This window comes from Clavelina lepadiformis, chromosome 4 (assembly GCF_947623445.1).
Source record: "Clavelina lepadiformis chromosome 4, kaClaLepa1.1, whole genome shotgun sequence".
NCBI classification, from domain to species: domain Eukaryota; kingdom Metazoa; phylum Chordata; class Ascidiacea; order Aplousobranchia; family Clavelinidae; genus Clavelina; species Clavelina lepadiformis.
Window position 1 is genome coordinate 9,553,352 of NC_135243.1, and position 17,796 is coordinate 9,571,147.

Consider the following 17,796-nt stretch of genomic DNA (forward strand, 5'->3'; position numbering starts at 1 on the left):
ACACGAACTACTACATGTACTATTGTACGTATTGTACTGTCACCTGTGACATTTTTGTTGTAAAAGTAAACATCAACTGCAACTAATTGCCAACGAGCGGGGTCGCATTTCATTCAAAATGCTTTACCAACAAACTACTATATTACCATATTTTTTTATAAGCTTTAGGAAACCATCGAAAGCGCTGATTTCGCATTGTGACGTGGTAATCTCCGCCATCTCCAACTTAATTGGCTGCATATTTTCCTTATATTTGTAACTACCACATACCATTGAAAATTATTTCTCTCGTTTGTATGCTGACGACTGTTATTTCATTCAAGGTCAACCTGTTCTTTGTGCACTTACCCATCACTTTACACTTCTACTCGAAAACAGGATACGTGTGGAAAACAGACAAATGACGTCATTGCATGTGTGTAACGTAACAAAGCATTGCTCTGCAGGCAGCTGCAATATACCATTCATTAACGTTTTGGAATACTGTAATCGTGTAATCCGATGCCTCAAAAAGTATTTGCGTAAATACCCAGTTTGTGAAGTAGGCGTCGAGTATGTTGATCGCATAATGTGCGAAGCCAGGATTTCAAAGTTTCGATCAACTCACTTAAAATAGATTCCACACGGACAACTTCGCTTGAAAGCAGTGTGGATTACATTTTGCTTTTCGTTGAATCTGGCACGAAGAATTGTTGAGAAGAACAACATGTTTTAAGTAATAAAGGGCACAGACTGAAGGTATCTTGTATTATGTCAAATTTGCATAAATTTAGTGGGGGTTACGTTCTGTTAACCAATAGGCTTTTCATTGAATTTGGTGCAACGTTGTCCGAAATGTTGAAAAGAACACAGTGTTTCAAACAAATAAAAGATGCAATAGTCTGAGGGCATTTTATATGTTAAAGATCGTATTGTGGTCCGCAATTTCTTTCGACGATTTTATCTCGAAACACTAAACTACTGTATACACAACATTGTTTTGTCAGCACTTTCGACTAAACGTTGTGAGAAATTCGTTAAATCTTTTCAAACTAAACACAGCATTGATTGGTGTTAATATTAATTCTGTTGTTAAGTGTGGTATTTAAACTGATAATAATAATTCAATTATTTAAAATATGTGTAGCCAACCATTCCCGTTAGTATCACAAATTTGTGGTAAAAATAACCAAGACAGTGGATATCAAACAAAATTTCCGTGTACAGTTCACAGTACTTAGTTTATGCAAATGTATTTTAAGTTAACTAACACTACAATGTCTGCTGCAGAGTGAATTTCTGTGTTAAAGAAGGGATTTATGAAAATCGAAACTTGGCTTAAAGTTTGTTAAACGCCCACGCCGTGTCCACTATAACACAGGCTGATATAATTGTTGTAGGGAAGTACATTTCTACTGGGTAAGGTGACTGTAATCCAACACTAAATTCAAAAGAGTCCTTTTACGCTTACGGTATGGCATGCGTGATTGGTTTCGCGGCTTTCTGAAGTTTCGCTGTGGCCAACTAATATTTGTTTCTGTTGGTATTTTGCTGAACTTTTGCAGCATATGGGATGCGGTCATTTTTAATAGCCAATCTTGAGCCATTACATAAAGTTAAGTAGGAAAATTGACAGTACTTAATAACTACTTGCTTAAGTTGTATCGTGTAAAAAGTTTCAGGCTTTAAGGCTGAAAATTTAAGCGCATTTTTATGAGCTAGTTGGTTTTAAATAAACAGAGTTTGTAAGCAGTACCGACCGATCCTGTTCATATATACATATAAAATGTGTGTAAAGCAAACACGGCCATGTCGGCCATTTGTACAAATAAACTTGCATGACGTAAAGCAAGTTGCCTATATGATAAGTAGTGGGTTAGGGTATACCTCAGGGCCTCGGAGAAAATTAGAGCCATATAATGAGTTGCGCAATACGCACCTAGGCTTGGTTCAAGTGTTGATGCAAAATTTCAAAAACTGTAGGTTTGCAGTTATTTCTTCCGGTTTCTTGTTAACCCAACATAAAAGTTTAACGTAGTAAACTAAGCTAAAAGTAAATATACTGTAACTTCAAATTTAACCCTAAAAACAAAATCGAAATTTTCCATATCTTCTCAGATAACCTAACCGCTTATCTTTAAGAACGGACTGCGTGACTGACCTACATAGTGAAATAGTAATTTTCAGCTTACAGTAGTGCAGGCGTAAAAAAAACTCCGCAATAGAGCAATATTCATGCGAGCACATAATGTATGTATAAGTTAGAAATATGCCATTCTACGTTTATGCTGGATGGATAATGTATTTGAACAATGAAAACAGGCACATTTTTGTTCTACATTTGAACGACTATCAAGGCAGTAAACAATTATTATTGACATCACACAGCGTGTCGTTTGAAATTTGTTACGGTATATAGCTAGGGAAATAGAGTAGACTGCCATTAAAGGAACATGTCAATAGATAATTGCAATAAACTAGCTGCAAAAATTACGTTACGTACACTGCACTCTCTTTGCATGAGCTCTCGATATTGCCGGCAATCACGTCTAGAAGCCAGACACTCTATTTGCAGCAATAAACAGTATGCAAATTATGCGCTCGGGGTCATTATGCTGAGCGTTGAAAGAGAATAAAAAGTGATGTGAGCGATAAAGCTTGTCTATATGCTCTAGTAGTCTAGTAAACCATCAGGTTGTATTAGAGACGTCGCGATAGCAAAGCAATTTCAATACCACAGAAATGTTCGTGCGTTCGATTGGTTATATCCAAACGCCAGCTATAGTCGATTGAAAAAAGGAAGCTGCGGTAATATATTCTAAGAGGAAACATAGTCATTCACTTTTAAACCTAGACGAAGCCGTCCGATTAAATATTTCTGTATGGTTGGTTACCTTAGCAAAATAAAATAGTTTTCAATCAGCTATGTTAGAGGGAAAGCGCATCATTTAGCCATTTTCTGGAATTTGTTTACCAACTTGTCTGGAAAACCTTACGTGCTGAGCAACAGCTTACTGCTGAATTATCTTAACAGTTTAAGGGACAGGGTCGAACATGAGAGGGGTACGTCATAAACTTTAGCTTGGTTAAACGCGCTTTGCATACGTATAATAAACATTTTAAGCATGTACTACAAAGTTTTTCTACACAAACAGTAAAATAGGCTGAATCGCGGATCAGTGCAAATGCGGGGAGCTTACAGTTATGAAATATTTTTTGTGAAATTATTTATCAATAAATATCAGTTTATAAGTTTGTGATTAAAATGCAAATTTACCCGTTCGATTTCCTTCCTTTCTTTTGTTATGGAAGCGATGAGTTGTACTGGATAAATTTCGTTATTAATAGGTAGATGTTTTAATGAAAACTAAAGTTCTTTCTTCTCGTTGTAGCATGATACTTGTAGCCCGAGAAATCAATGTGTTTGTGCTTTTAGCGAACTATAGCTAGGACGACACCTTTTATCTCATTGTACTTGGAATTTGGTTGTATGTACTGTCCATCTTAAGCTTTCGTCTTTAGCGCATCACAATAAACGAAAGCGAGGGTAAGTCACATTTAACGTGTTGACATCCACCTATTACGTCACAATCGAAGGAAAGAAATCCTTGGAGGAAGGGTTTTACTTTTCTAGATAATAGCGATGGCTTTACAATCGATGCAGTATAAGATAAGCCAAAGATTACTTTAAAAACAAGTCACTAAGCTAGCAGAGTAACCCATAATGGTTTTTGCAGCTTTTGAATCTTAGCCTGTACGGTATCGTTTAGTTCATGTTCAAGTATGGCTTCCAAGCTTTCGTCTAATGAAGATGGGTACGGTGAAGATGATCTGAATTACAACAAGTCCTCATCTCATGGAGTAGACTACATGACTGTTATTTTCGTAATTGTTGTCATCGCCTGCATACTGCTGATAATAGGCGCGCTTGTATTTGCAATAAAACAGAAACTTTGCGGCCACTGCGTGATCTGGTACGACGATGCAGCTGAAGGGATGTCGGCTATGGCGAAAAGCTTGAAAGGGCGATACAACAAAATTGATGATTCTCCGGTCAAAAACAACAGAGAGTCCGAGACAATTTGCGAAACGACCGACATTGATTTACAACATCGATCTCACGACGTTCTGGCTGTGTGAGATATCAGTGTTAATTCCAGATTTTTAAGTTTTCTTCATTACAACGTTATGAACTCGTACTGCGACGTGGTGATTTTCGATCAAGAAATTTCTTTTGTTATTAGCTAAGTCTGTAACTTGAGCTTGTGGATTTAGGTTTTATGTAACCTTCTGATTTCATAGCTTTGTCCGGTGAAAAAGTATTGTTGGTATCGTGTTTCCTAAAGAAACACATTTTTCGATTAGAATACTGAATGGGAAATATGTTAAGTTGTTTCAGATTCCAGCAACATTATATTCTGTGACATGTGTGTGTGTGTGTACCAGTGTACCTACCATATTTGCTACTCAGACTCATTTAACGACTGAATATTCCTTTTTAGTTTTTTTCGGGTGCATTGTTTTATAAATGCTTTGTAGTGTTTACTATTGTAATATACATGCTTTGCGTTGTGTTAAACGCGGTAATAAAAATGTATATATGCTTTTTATTTGCATGCCCTTTAAACTTCCAACAACTACAATTAATTCCGCCATTAACTCGTATCGAATGCGAAAGGAATTGTGTTACTGTGTACAGTTAAAAATTTTTTGGTTGCCGGGCGAACTCTTAACTGGTAAATTTTAACCGATATCATCTTCTTTTGTTTAATACAAACATCGCTTTTGGGAGATGTAGACCGAAAACCACAATGGGACTAACGCGCCAGACAGTTTCAATATCACAACCGTTCAGGCAGTCAAAACTATAATAGCGTGCAAAGCTCCCTTCCGTGTTGTGCAGTGATTGCCGACCTTATCAACATATTGCCACCCTCTTCCTCTCTCTGAGGCTGTTTTTACTGCTTCTAATAATATCATAGTAATTTCGGCTCAGCAACGGTTTTCGTAAGTTGACAAGATTCTCATTAATTCACTTCTCTTAAAATTCATTTCAGGTTTCCGAAGGGAGGCTTGCCTCTCAGGTTGGGAACCACTGGTGACACTGGTGTATAGTTAAACTAATCTAAAATTATGCGCACTGCAAACATGACCATAAGATAAAGCAATTACAACCAAATAATAATTAATGCTTTCGTTGTCATTTAAACATCTTAGTATTGGTTTAAAAAGTATTAAAGAATCACATCATTTCGCAGTATATACTGTATAAGAATCGTAAGCAGTAAATCTCTGAGACAAAAATCCAATCAATCGAACACGGGTACAACTTACGAAAGATAGTTGACATCAGAGTAACTTGTAACTGATAAATAACTAATAATTCATTGTAAGACTATGCCGCAGCATCGACGGAGAGAAGTGAAGGTACTCAGATAGTCGGCGAGAGATACGCAACTTTCGTTACCGTTGTTCATCGCTTTTGTCATCAGTCTACGTATTCTTTTACATCGTGGTCTGGGATTGCGAACATACCGTCGTTTCTTTGAAGATCTGGGGTCGTAAGAACCGAGGAAAGCGGCTCCAAAGAACGACTTGCCCTCTTGCATGTTAAACACATGCCCAGCAGACGTTTCTGCCAGTTGCACGCCCAACTTATCGCCGGCGAGCATGTAAAAGACACCGCCGTGGTAGGTCGAGTCAAAGTTATCCACTCTGAAAAAAATAGTTTGAAGCAAATATTTCACAAGAAGCCCGTTTCTCTGTTTGAGACGACTAATTAGGTAATAAAAGACAATGGTTAATATTTCAACAACCGTTAGATTAAGGCTTAAGTTAGTTTACTTGACTAGAAGCGGTATAGGTTGAAGTTAATAATTAATCTTTAAGTTATAACTCAACCCTGAGCGAGTACAGGCGCTCCAAATGGACATTTGCTGACAACATGGCGGTAAGCGACGCCGTAAATTTTGATAGCATGAGTAACTTTAAATTGCTCTCTATATGCTTGCTAATTGCCATTTTGTTCATATTTAAACCTTTACGACTTTAGTTCCTCCAAAAACACCACCAGTGACATCTGTTATTTGTTTTAGTCAACCTTAGCATGCTTTCAGAAAGTTGAGGGTTTTTTTATTTATGTTTTTGATGATTTTTCACAAAATGAAGTTCTTTCATCTTTCGCAAATTTCCGTATACTACGCACCCTCAGGCAAACTTGGCAGAGACTTGCAATATCGTCTAAAAAAGAACTATAAAAAGAAAAGCGCTTACGAATTTTTATCAGCCGTAGTAAAAGCGTAGCTATAAGTCTAATGTTTTCATATCACATTTTAAGTTTGAGTTAAACACTATGGCTGTAATATGTGGGACTATGTTACAAATATGGAGCGATTTTCTTGTATGCAAATTTTTTTTTGCAAACCTCCGTGGATGACAAGGAATCTTTTGAGGAATATGCAAACAATATTTTCTGATGAAAGTTTCCTTTACGATAATTTTTTGCCAAAAAATTAAATGCAAAGATATCAATTGCCGATACCTATAAAAATACGTCCCTCGAAATTTTGTGCTTAAGTGGTAGAAAGCATTTACTTTTGCTTTCTTGTGCTACTATAAATAGCAATGAATTATAATGAAAATCAGGAAATGTACAGTAATGCGAGATGTATCAGCAACTCTCTGTTGCTAAACTATGGGCGCAACTATATTTGGCGTGTCATTTACTACAGTTACCTGTGATTTATTAAACGTATTGTTATATATAAAACAAAACTAAGGGTGGAGATTAAAAACCTAACTTAAGTGGTGATCGAAACTTAAACTGCTAGGAATTCCAATAGTTATGTCAAGTAAAATATTTCTTAAGCGAATGTGAAATATAAAATGCGTTGAAAATGAAAGATTGGTGTTGCAAAGAAGAAGCTTAGTTCGTTTCAGAGAAGATTTGTGTTTATTGGTTGAATCTATTTCTAGCCAGACTACCTAGCCCTAGATCCATCATGCCGACATGCAGGATAACTAGGTTTTTATAGAAAGCCTGAAGCCATACTAAAGATTGGTATTACAGGCTTGCTTCATGTAAAACAAAGGCATAGCACAATACCGAAATTCTATAAAAATATATGCCCAACGTGGGAATTTCCCTTTGGGCACTAGATGTGTTGTACCGTAAGTGTACCCTACGAACGTTTCACTCTCACCGTTCCAAACAACACACTAATGTACTTAAACTTAACACATCCGCATTTATTAAACAATGCCGTGAACGTGTCTATAGTTTAAAATCATTGCTTTTTTCTGACAATCAGGCCTATGTGCAGTGTGCAATGCACGATACTACTATCTGTTTATCTGCGTTTCAAATGCGCACTTGGTTGTTGTATTCATGACTAATCAAGCGTGACCAATTCCATAGCGCGAGTGTGTGCCAAATGGGCGAACCAATCACAAACTAAATTCAAGTGCGCATTGAGTTTAGTTTTTGATCAGCTCTCAAACTTGGCTGCTGTTGGCGACTCAGTTGAGTAGCGCTTGAGACTCAAGTCTAAACTCGTGTAAGTTAAGTTTTTGATCTCCACCCTCAAAATGCGAATCTGCGCATCGTGTGCATAACAAGAAACCGCTAATAGGTAGGTTAAAAATGCTTAACCGCTTGAGAACCATATCGAATTAGCGCAACCGCTGGTCATGTTCAAAGCGAAATTTTGGGAATAGTACGTTGTGCAAAGTAACACGGCTCTAATAGCCGATACCTTTTTCCCAATAAGATTCTTTTAAATTGCAAACATTGTCATACTAAAGCATTGATATATGTTACATATGAGTTTACTATTAATTACGCAAAATAAAATAATCGCAGTAGACAAGTGATAAGAGCGCTCAAATGTATAACAAAGTGTTGGAATACAAATATTTAAGAAATTGTGTGGTGGTTAAGAAAGTTACTTCAGTAATACGCCTGTAATGCCAGAAATATAAGGCAAATACTCGCGTCGATGGTCAAAATGTATTATTATTAACTTTCACTTGCAAAGCTTGTGAGTTCAGATATAAAGCTGAAACCATTATCAAATATTAACATGCTGCAATTACAAAATTGCGTAAATGTCCAGGACGCAATCTCTTCGGGATATTCCGATGGTATAACACAGATAACAACGCCACATTTTTTGCCACGCTATAGCACGGGCGTCGTCATAATGTGAAAACTTCACACTTGATTGTTTCTATTATCACTTAAACGATTTTAAAAAGACTTACATTATTTCTTTTAGAAGAAACTATTTCAAATGAAGCAATAAAAATTTTTCACTGCAGTTACACGTTAACTATTGAATTATTACGTTATTAGATTATTACGAAGTAATTTCTTTCCATTCCTTCCTCAATCTTGACACGGTCGTGCATTTCTTAACCTCAAACAATTATGATGGTTTTGAGCAACAGCTCCATTACCTTTGACTCCACTACATCGTTCATGGAGATTTTTATTATAATATGAGAAAATAATAATAATATATGTAAATATAATAAATAATAATAATATGGGTTGAAACATTGGATAATTTTCCGATTTCTGGACATAAGATCTATAGAAAATCCTGGTATCACAGCAGATTTCGTAGCTTATAATTTCTTAAGCAAAGAAGGAGTTAATTGAAACTGAAATAATGTATGTATGTTCGAAAAATCAGGCTTTATGCAAAAATATGGAAATCTCCGACCTAAGCACACACTTTTGATGCTTCATTTATACAAAACGTGAAAGCCAGCGGTGCTCAATATTCTTTTTAAGAAGCATAACAACCAGTTACAACCGTATAACAACCAGTAAGTTCACTGCTGCCACCTTGCGGTACGATAGTATACATATCATTTCAAGCATTGTCAGAGATGAATGAGTTTTGATCACACGGTAATCACGTTAAGCCTTGCACACTACTTACCCAAATGAAACCTGCGTAACTATCGAGGACATCAATGTGGTCGATTCGTGATCAGCAATACGAACTGTTTTGTGACCAGCCAAGTAATTCTCAGTGCTGCTTGTAACCTGAAAAAATGGTTTGCAACCGATTTGAATAGAGTTGTTATTTATGCTTTTAAGTGTATTAGGCAACCTTGTTTCAAAGTACTTTTACAGAAGTTTTAAAAGAAGACAAACCTGGGAATAGACGTAATAAAATCCTGGAGTTTGGATCACAAGAAATGTGCCGTTAGATTCATGAGAAACTCTTATTCGACTCACACTACTTGCGCTTTTCGTGTCGTCCCAAAGAAAATAGGCACCTACCACATATCAGGAGTTACAGTACTGTAAAACGAAAGGCTGCTGAAGGCGTATCTATATACAATTTCACAGGGAAACTTCCAATCAAACATACTTCTTTACTAACCGCATTGGGAAGATGGTTCCGATACGAAAAAGTCAGCAGGATTAGCACCAACTAGATGGGCTCCAATAAAAGTGTATTGCTCTAAATTTAATTCGTTTATAATAAAACTACCAGTATACTGCACATCAGGTTGCGATTAAAACTTGATTGACCTAAAAGATTTATTTTACGCATTGAATAAGCAACCAGGTCTGTAATTAGCTTCGGACAAAGACCTTGCAGTAACAAAAACATATTTTGTCAACCATCTAACTTGTTTGATAGAAAAAGAGTTTCAATAAAAACTTGCAAAAAACAACAGCACTTTTTATAGCTGCAAACCTGTACAAGAAGAAACCATAAATGTCCGCTTACGCTTTTAGGAAACGAACTGATATATCATCTTTTACTCCTAAGTGCTTATACAGTTTAAACTTTACCTACTACTGAGCTCTGACGACGAATTCTTTTACCCTGTTCACTCAATACATCTTCATTAGTTTGGTTGTTGAAGTCGTGACTAAGACCCTGTGTTGCATAATATATTAAAGTCGTTGTTTTCTTTTAGAATTAATAAGTTAGAAATTAGCGTGATGAATCTGCTTTACTTTGACCAATGAGTCATGCGCACTGTTTTGCTCAACTTCTTCGTGGCTTACGTCACGGTTGACTGCAAACTCATTTTCCATTTGTAGAAACTGCAAGATTAATTGATGTTAGGTCAGTTAGTTAGTTCAGCTAGTTAGTAAAACACAAAAATTGTGTTTTACTAATGACTATTATTTAGCTTAACTATAACATATTGGCTCGATTAATCAGTCGTTCAAATATGCCTAAAGCCTCCAAATGGATCTAAATAGATATTAGGCTACCATCCGTCATTTAAATGTATTAATACCAAGAAAGCAACAAAACTTTATTCTAATGTTTTTATAAGAAAGCAGAAACCAAAACGGATGATTTTCGATTGCTGTTTGATTTGCTAGAACACCATAATTTTTCAAAAAATGTTAATTGCAAATTAAAGCTACGAATAAATGAACCCAGATATACCCTTACATCTATGAGTGATTCATGTTCGTTGTTTTCTTTAAGCATTTCGCCGACAATTTTGCGGTTTCTTTCAATTTCGTTTCTCATTTTGACCACCTAAAAACATGTAACATGAAGAAAACATATTTTGAAGTTGTCATGGAATTTTTCAAAAAGGACGAAAAACGAAAAACAGAAGTCGAAAAGAAAAAAAACAAATAACGTAAAGTCCTACCTCATTTTCCATTTGCATTCCGTACAGCATGGATGACGCAAGCCCCATCAATATCATAAGAAACAAAGAGGAAGCCAACACGTTGCTTTTGCAACATTGCAGGTCTTGCATTTCAATGACACCATCGCTGCCATCAAGCTTTTTACGTTTGAATTCGCTTCCTTTGGATATGGCTGACCTCATTTTGTCAAATTCAGTGAAATTTTGTTGCAATTAACAACTGCGAAATAAATCTAACAGCTTGGCAAAAATTGAATGCATTGGCAATCAACTTTCATTTATCCGAGTAAATTGCAACATACTAGATGACTAGATACTAGATACGATATTTAACATATACTACACTACACTGCCCACTTTCTGCTTTGTTTTAGACTTCAATTTATATCTTAGAATAAAAAGTTGTAGATAGCATTCCCAAACGTAAATCGAGCATTGCCAGCCAATACAAACTTCTTTAGAAGAAGAAAATGTTTGTAATGGCATATGTAAACATATAATCCTTTGCAAAACATTATGTCAATTACTATGCTCTAACGAAGGTAAATGTAAAAGTGCAATTAAATAATGTTAAGAAGCAACAATAGTGTTTTACAATAGACTGACATGCACCATCTTATCACCTTGCTTTTGCACAGCAATTTCACAACGATGCGGTGCGTTAATCGTCTCATTGCTGCATGTTCGAAATTCTAATTTAACGTTACAACTGTGCAAGCGACTTACGTGAGTCTTAGTCTACGTTAATTTTCGAGCATAAACAAAGCTTCAACTTCTCGAAATTTCGAAAAAAAAATATTGTTCAAGTGCAGCACGAACTCGTGTTTATCTCAAATTAAGCGCAACCAAGCATATTAAGGAACATTTCCTTAACGGATGTTCGAATTTGAGTTATGTTACATAACTCGGTTATAGGTCACATCTAAAACACTGCTGGGACTTTTTGCCACGAAACGGTAAACCACTTAAACATAAACCTCAATTTGTAGTTGAGGTAAAATTACAAACAAAAATACCCTTTGCATTTGTTATCGCCTGTTTCCTGGAGTAACTCAGCTTTCATTGTGATCAAACGACCAAAAGGGTAATTCCAGTTGGAGGATTTCCACATATACATTACAAAGGACTGACGAGAAAAAAGCGGTGCATACGCACAGCAGCAACTGTAGCTGACTTTGTCGTTTATCATGATTGTTTTAATCGAGTTGTGGTTGCTGCAGCTGATGAGCAACTTATCTACAAAACTCTACGTTTATCATCCCAGAGAAATATCCTGTATTTGTCAAATTTGCTCTCAATGCTCTAGCTTTGAAAGTTTGAAAACATCAGCTAAATTGGTGCCTTGGTGTATATTGTTTCCGCTAACACCAGCCAAAATATGTGTCAAAAGTATGTCATTAACAACGTGAAGCTCGTTACTTCAGCTGATGAGAACTTTTACTTCTATAGTTGTCAAGTTCTTTTTGATTCATTTCACTTGTACGGCTGACTTTCTTCGAAATGCAACTGGCTCTGTCATTTAATGTTTTCATCTACAATTGGCTGTTGTTAATCTTGAATCTGGTATTCGCTGCATGATAAACAAACAACCTCAGGCTCACCGGACTTATTCTATAAAACACCGTCATCTTACAAGCACGCTATATGACTTCCAGTTTTGTATAGGACTGTATAGGACCCAACACCTGTGATTAGAACGTAAGCATTGGAAAAACACGTGCTTTTAGAAATTTTTGCAACTGGACAATTGAAAAATTAAAAACCTCATTACTTCCTATTGCAAACGAGCAAGCTTATTAAATGAGATACAGAGCGAAAAGAAAGTTAGTAAAACAGTAACCGCAAGGGTCAAATTCAGGACGCTGTAAAGGAGTGTTTTTGTAGAATTTATCCAGCTGAAGCAACCATTTTGCAGGTGGAAAGATTTGTAATCTGGCAAGGATTTGGGGGGATGCGGTTAACGAATTCTGTTTGCCGTTAGTTATTTATAGCATTGTACTTTAACCAATTACAGCAAAGAGAGGAGTTGTAATGAGTGGAAAATCTCCTGTGAAAGCAAACAACCTTTTACTTCATCGATATGCAAAAAAAAACGTTTCATCTTGATCGTGAAAATATTTAAAGCGCAAAGTATACCGCAAGGGAGCTTTTCAGTTTTAGGAGAAATTATTTATTACTTCTGCAAGCATTTGTCTATGAAGAGTGTTTGACAAGGTTGATTTGATTTACGTTATGCCCAAATTATTAGCAAATCCTATACAATCTACTCGTTTCCAGATCGTATTTGTCAAATTCTATGAACTATAGTAAGTTTGGTCTAGTTCGCCTTCATACTATTTCATCTGCATTCAAAAGTTTTATTGAAAGCTGTTAACTTGTTAACTCACCAAGGAAGTTTTTTGTTAACATTTGTACCGAAGAGCTGTGTATGATAAAAATCTGCTCATATGTGATTGTCAGAATGCAATTGTGACTGCATTTTAACTATAATATAATTATTCTTCTCATATTTTTGCCTTACGACAGCAAAAGCATAGAGTTAACGTACAGTATATTCTCATACTTACAATGTTTTCAAAGCCTGTTCTATGTTAAAAGTAGCCTACCACCTCTTGCTGTTGCTCTAAAAGAATTTATACTTCGTTTATTTATTTTTGAAACCATTACATTACGACAAGATCATGGATTGCAAACCAATCCTTTGCTACATTCAGAAATTTGCACTCATAATGGAAATTTTGTGTGTGTATATGTATGTGTCGCTTTTTAATTTAGCAATGGTTTCTTGTTTCAAGCTTCCGGTGCTTATTGTTTTGACGGGTACCAGCGGAAATCGTTGATTGAAATGCAAGATCAATTGATGTTTTTAGAACTTGTTCAATTTTTAAATGACGTTGAACTAAAGTGTAACATCCTACTATGACGCTTGTAACCCGCGATGGAAATCAGCATAATATTATGGTGACTTGCAGTTGGTATGCAGAGCAATTTTAACAATTGCTTGCAAACAACATTCTGTGTTTGATTAATTATGTTTGAGTTATACCTAGATTTGTTACACGCATTAATGCGAAAATATCATCATTTTAGTTGTAGAGTATTATACGCGTTGGTTAACTTCAATGTAACAAATGACCAAATTAGCTACACACGTGCATTATTCGTTTTCGTCAATGTTTACATAATACGTGTATAGAATTTTTTCCCCGGAAGAATTACTTCATTGCTTTTCTGATTAAAAGCGTTAAGTGAGAAATAGATAACAGAAATTGGGAAGTGTTGGAATGTTTTTTCCTGAAGAAAATGTGATTTTGTTTTATAACGGTCTTTCTTTTCAGAAATAAACTTTTTCTTTTTTTCATGAACAATGTGAAATACGCGGCCGCACACATCATAAGTAACCCAGGTTTCAAATGTAAAACGTAAGCTTTTGTGATTGATATTGTTGTTGAAGACGCATTGCAGTACTCATTCAATGGAGGTTTAAGTGTTTAGGTCATTCATGACCACAACTTTACCCAGTGAAAGGTTGTTGAACGTTTGAGAAGTTTTTATTTTTTTTGCTAATTTCAGTCTGTGGCGTGCGTCAAGAAAGTTTCTCTACGCCTGGCCACGCTTAACTTGTTGAAAGACGAGTACTTATAGTGTCCTCAGCAATAGACTAGTTGGATAAGAAATTTTTCAACAAGGGTTTTAAATGTAAAAGCACATGTACGTTTAACGCGAGCACTTATCTGTTTTAGGAAAAAAAATGGCAGAAGTGATTATAGCGTGTGGGAGAGGGAATATAAAGCATCGCTTCATATCAGGGTAATTGAGCATGCGATATTCCATCTTGTCAGAAGCTCATCTACATAGTTTTTCGCAAAACAAAGCACGCTAGGAATCAATAGGATAGAACCAACCATATTTTATATACAGTGCCAGGTCGTAAATCAGTTGTGCGAAGCACTCAGCATTTTAGTGCGAAATTATAATTTAGAATAGAATTTAGCAAAAGCACGTTGAACTTCTGAGCATATCGAAAACGTCAGCTGAGTATTGAAAAGGATTTTATCTCTGCTGCACTAATTCATATGCAACCAAGGTGAAACAATGCTTAGAAAATTAACAACTCCATTCGAAATAGTTATATATCCTACAAAAATGCCGCAAGATATCATCATGCTGTCTGTTGCATGATGATCTATATTTGTGAAAGCTCGCATCCAGTTTAACGTGGTAGTAAATCTATTGTTACATCTGATCAGTTATATCGTATCAATATACCCTATCGTCAAACTTCAAAATCTCGGAAAATATTGCTGGAATTTCCTGTTTTTGGAAGTTCCTTTCCAGTAACGCGTTAATTTTGATTTTATCAATTTTTAGCAAATAAGAATAGAACTGTTTAGTTAGAAATCCTATTAGAATTAACATTTATTTTTAATGTTAACGTTATAAATGAAATATTTTCATCGAACTATTTTGTGTGTTTTACAGCAGCTCATTGAACTTTTTTGTTACAAAAACGGTAAACTTAGTCAATTATGGTATCTGCCATTATTACAGAAACCAAACCAAAAGGTTACAAGATTTTCAGAACCAGTAAAGATGTCACTTATACGTTGTATCAACGTCAGAAGATATGGACCTTTGTCATGTTTCTCGCCGCATTGATTGCTCTCTCTTGGTCAGTGCTTTATGCGTTCCGAATGACAAATGAGGTAAGTAGTTTTTCATTTTTTCATAGCTTTTTTCCTTACCTTCTCTTGCATTGTTTTTGTCTTTCCTGCTCCTTTTGTATGGTGTCTTCGTTTACCCAAGAGCGTTTTATGCAAAGCAAAAATATCATAATTTTTCATCGTATCGTGAATTTTTTCAAAACTAGATGGAAGAAATGAGGAACAAAATCGAACAAAACCGCAAGTTTATTGATGAAGTGATCGACGAAAACAACGAACATGAATCACTGATCGAAGTAAGAGAGTCATTAGCCTCACACGCCGCGTTATGTAAGCTTGTATATTTAAGTCTTGATGAACTCTTTTTAATTATGTCACTCAGAATCTTCGCCAGACTTTGAATGCCAATGACAGCAATGCTGAAATTTTGCGTAACAATCGAGTGCGCCGTTCGCCGTCCGATTACGGTAATAATTTTTTGATTGATTTAACAAATTAGATGTGTTTTACTATACATACACAGGAATTGACAAATTTCTCTAATTTATTGTATTCTGTTTTTTGAAGTTATTTTTTACCGTGACATTATATATTGTTAGGTAAATTGTCTTTCTAACATAATTTTTTCTTTTTCAATATATTTATTCCCGAATTTTGTAAAGGCTTTTTTAAAAATTGACTTTGTTAATGTTCCTTATACAGTTTCCTTAAATTGATTTATTTTGCGAATACTTTTGTTTTACAATTTTTAGCTATTGCGAAAATTTTTTGCGTTAAAACGTTTAGGAGTAAAAAAATTATAACTTAAAAAATCTCACGGCTGATCCATCAGAGTCAATTAAAATTTGCTTGTTTAACCAATAGTTGCAACGTATGTATACACGTATATGACTTAATATATAATCGACAGAAGACCATTTCGAGTGAAGGTAATCTATAATACCTATTGCATTTTAATTCGTTTTCGTTCACTTTTTAGAAGTTTTCACTGGGGCTCATGTCGTAGGATGCCGAGGGAGCTATCTTGATCCGACCCGTCGATATGAGCAAATACCTGGGCCGGGTAAGCTATATATGGATATGGATATGTATACCTCCTCACCTTACCTGTATTTCATGGTCGTATTATGGTCTTTGTGTATGATATTATTGTGATGCAAAAGCAGTATATAAGAACTGACGGTTATTTTTCTATGATTTAACTTCAAGTTACCTTTGACACTTTACAGGCGGCTATTTCGAATGGAGGTCAGAAGATGACTTGGCAATTCGACCGATGTTAATCAAAATTGAACCCGAAAATTACATTGAACGTTTAGAAATAAGAACACCAGGATATTATTTTGTGTACTCGCAGGTGAACTAAACAGTCATAAATGTGACTAACTTAAACTTTAAGCTATAAGATAATAGGACCTCCTTCGGTTTATAAAGGTATATGCTGGCCTTAGCCATCTGACAACTTTTATAATTTCTCCAGGTGACGTATCATGGTCGAGGTGAAAATGAGATCGGACACGAAACGGTTCTGATCAGGAATAGTCAGCACACGATTTTAATGTCATCAGTAACGATGCAAGTTCTGTAAGTTTCTATGCTACTTCGTTCTTTGTTTTCGTATTCCTATACTCTCCGCTATAGTTTAAGCCAGGGTTGGTATTGTGGCTTTTCTTTTTGTACAAAGATATATCTAACTTTTTGCTGACGGGTTTATATCCGTTCAATTTTGTTTTGCAGTGCGGATACTCGTAACGGGCATGCCAATCAAATGAGAAATTTAGACTCGGGCTACCACGGTGGAGTCTTCTATTTAGGTAGAGGAGACAAACTCGCCGTTCGACCAGCAAACCATATAGTGGGCAGCCAACGATTCAGAATGGAAGGCAGCAAATCTTTTTTTGGCGTTGCGTTACTACATTTATAAAAATAATGAAACTTTCGCTCTACCATTGCCTATTGCTTGCAAAGGAAGTGACCTTTTCTAAACTACGTTTCTCTATAAGTGTAATTATTTCGCATCGTGCTGGTGAACTTTTCCAACACTTCCAAGTTCTGAAATGTTATTAATATTTTATCGTTTCCATGCTATAAGGTTATGTACAATTTGTAAATTTTCTTTGTCAGTCATATGATACCTCCTCGCGACCATCTCTGCACTGTATAGTTTGTGTCGGTAGCATGGAATATTAACGCTTTTGAGTCTATATTAAGTGATATTATTATAATAACATTGTTTCATGATTTTTGCAAAGAATGCCTTAAAATGGCAATCGTTTATATCTAATCCATTTGTGTAAATTCCGTTATGGCAACGTGAAAGCAAAACTAACCAGCAAGCAATCGATCATTTTTACTGAATTGTTTTATCAATACATAGACAAAAACTACACTAACGAGATTGCTTAACTGTAGAAAAATGTTTGTATAATGGATAAGCTTCTTAGCGAGCCATTGAAAACCATTAAATTCTAGCAACGTTTCAGCAACAAACAAGCTGTTCGGCCAACCG

At 35.6% G+C, this 17,796-nt stretch overlaps 2 protein-coding genes and 1 long non-coding RNA gene across 3 annotated transcripts; 2 read left to right on the forward strand and 1 right to left on the reverse strand.

Annotated features, from left to right (window-relative positions):
* The first annotated feature begins 2,629 nt into the window (after positions 1–2,629).
* Positions 2,630–4,770, forward strand: LOC143452501 (uncharacterized). The gene is made up of 2 exons (XR_013115049.1): positions 2,630–3,526; positions 3,717–4,770. It is a non-coding gene; the product is annotated as an uncharacterized LOC143452501 (long non-coding RNA).
* A 388-nt stretch (positions 4,771–5,158) lies between these two features.
* On the reverse strand, positions 5,159–10,881 carry LOC143452500 (uncharacterized). The gene is made up of 8 exons (XM_076953502.1): positions 10,624–10,881; positions 10,416–10,505; positions 9,965–10,054; positions 9,797–9,884; positions 9,378–9,458; positions 9,146–9,270; positions 8,928–9,034; positions 5,159–5,694 (listed from the first exon to the last, which is right to left on the reverse strand). Exons 1-8 carry the CDS (start codon positions 10,804–10,806, stop codon positions 5,364–5,366), a joined length of 1,095 nt encoding a protein of 364 aa, XP_076809617.1. The 5' UTR covers positions 10,807–10,881; the 3' UTR covers positions 5,159–5,363.
* Positions 10,882–15,084: 4,203 nt separating this feature from the next.
* Positions 15,085–17,676, forward strand: LOC143451674 (uncharacterized). The gene is made up of 7 exons (XM_076952390.1): positions 15,085–15,329; positions 15,494–15,583; positions 15,670–15,754; positions 16,267–16,350; positions 16,517–16,644; positions 16,768–16,871; positions 17,025–17,676. Exons 1-7 carry the CDS (start codon positions 15,153–15,155, stop codon positions 17,209–17,211), a joined length of 855 nt encoding a protein of 284 aa, XP_076808505.1. The 5' UTR covers positions 15,085–15,152; the 3' UTR covers positions 17,212–17,676.
* Positions 17,677–17,796: the final 120 nt, after the last annotated feature.

What these genes read in the sequence shown, in the direction of transcription:
- LOC143452500 (XM_076953502.1), bottom strand. Translation starts at nt 10,806, where the DNA reads ATGAGGTCAGCCATATCCAAAGGAAGCGAATTCAAACGTAAAAAGCTT. An exon ending in TTTATTACGTCTATTCCCAG is followed by an intron (nt 9,035 to 9,145) that starts GTTTGTCTTCTT and finishes CCATTTTTTCAG; the next exon opens with GTTACAAGCAGCACTGAGAA. An exon ending in GTTACGCAGGTTTCATTTGG is followed by an intron (nt 5,695 to 8,927) that starts GTAAGTAGTGTG and finishes TATTTTTTTCAG; the next exon opens with AGTGGATAACTTTGACTCGA.
- LOC143451674 (XM_076952390.1), top strand. Translation starts at nt 15,153, where the DNA reads ATGGTATCTGCCATTATTACAGAAACCAAACCAAAAGGTTACAAGATT. An exon ending in CCGTTCGCCGTCCGATTACG is followed by an intron (nt 15,755 to 16,266) that starts GTAATAATTTTT and finishes TTCACTTTTTAG; the next exon opens with AAGTTTTCACTGGGGCTCAT. An exon ending in TGAGCAAATACCTGGGCCGG is followed by an intron (nt 16,351 to 16,516) that starts GTAAGCTATATA and finishes GACACTTTACAG; the next exon opens with GCGGCTATTTCGAATGGAGG.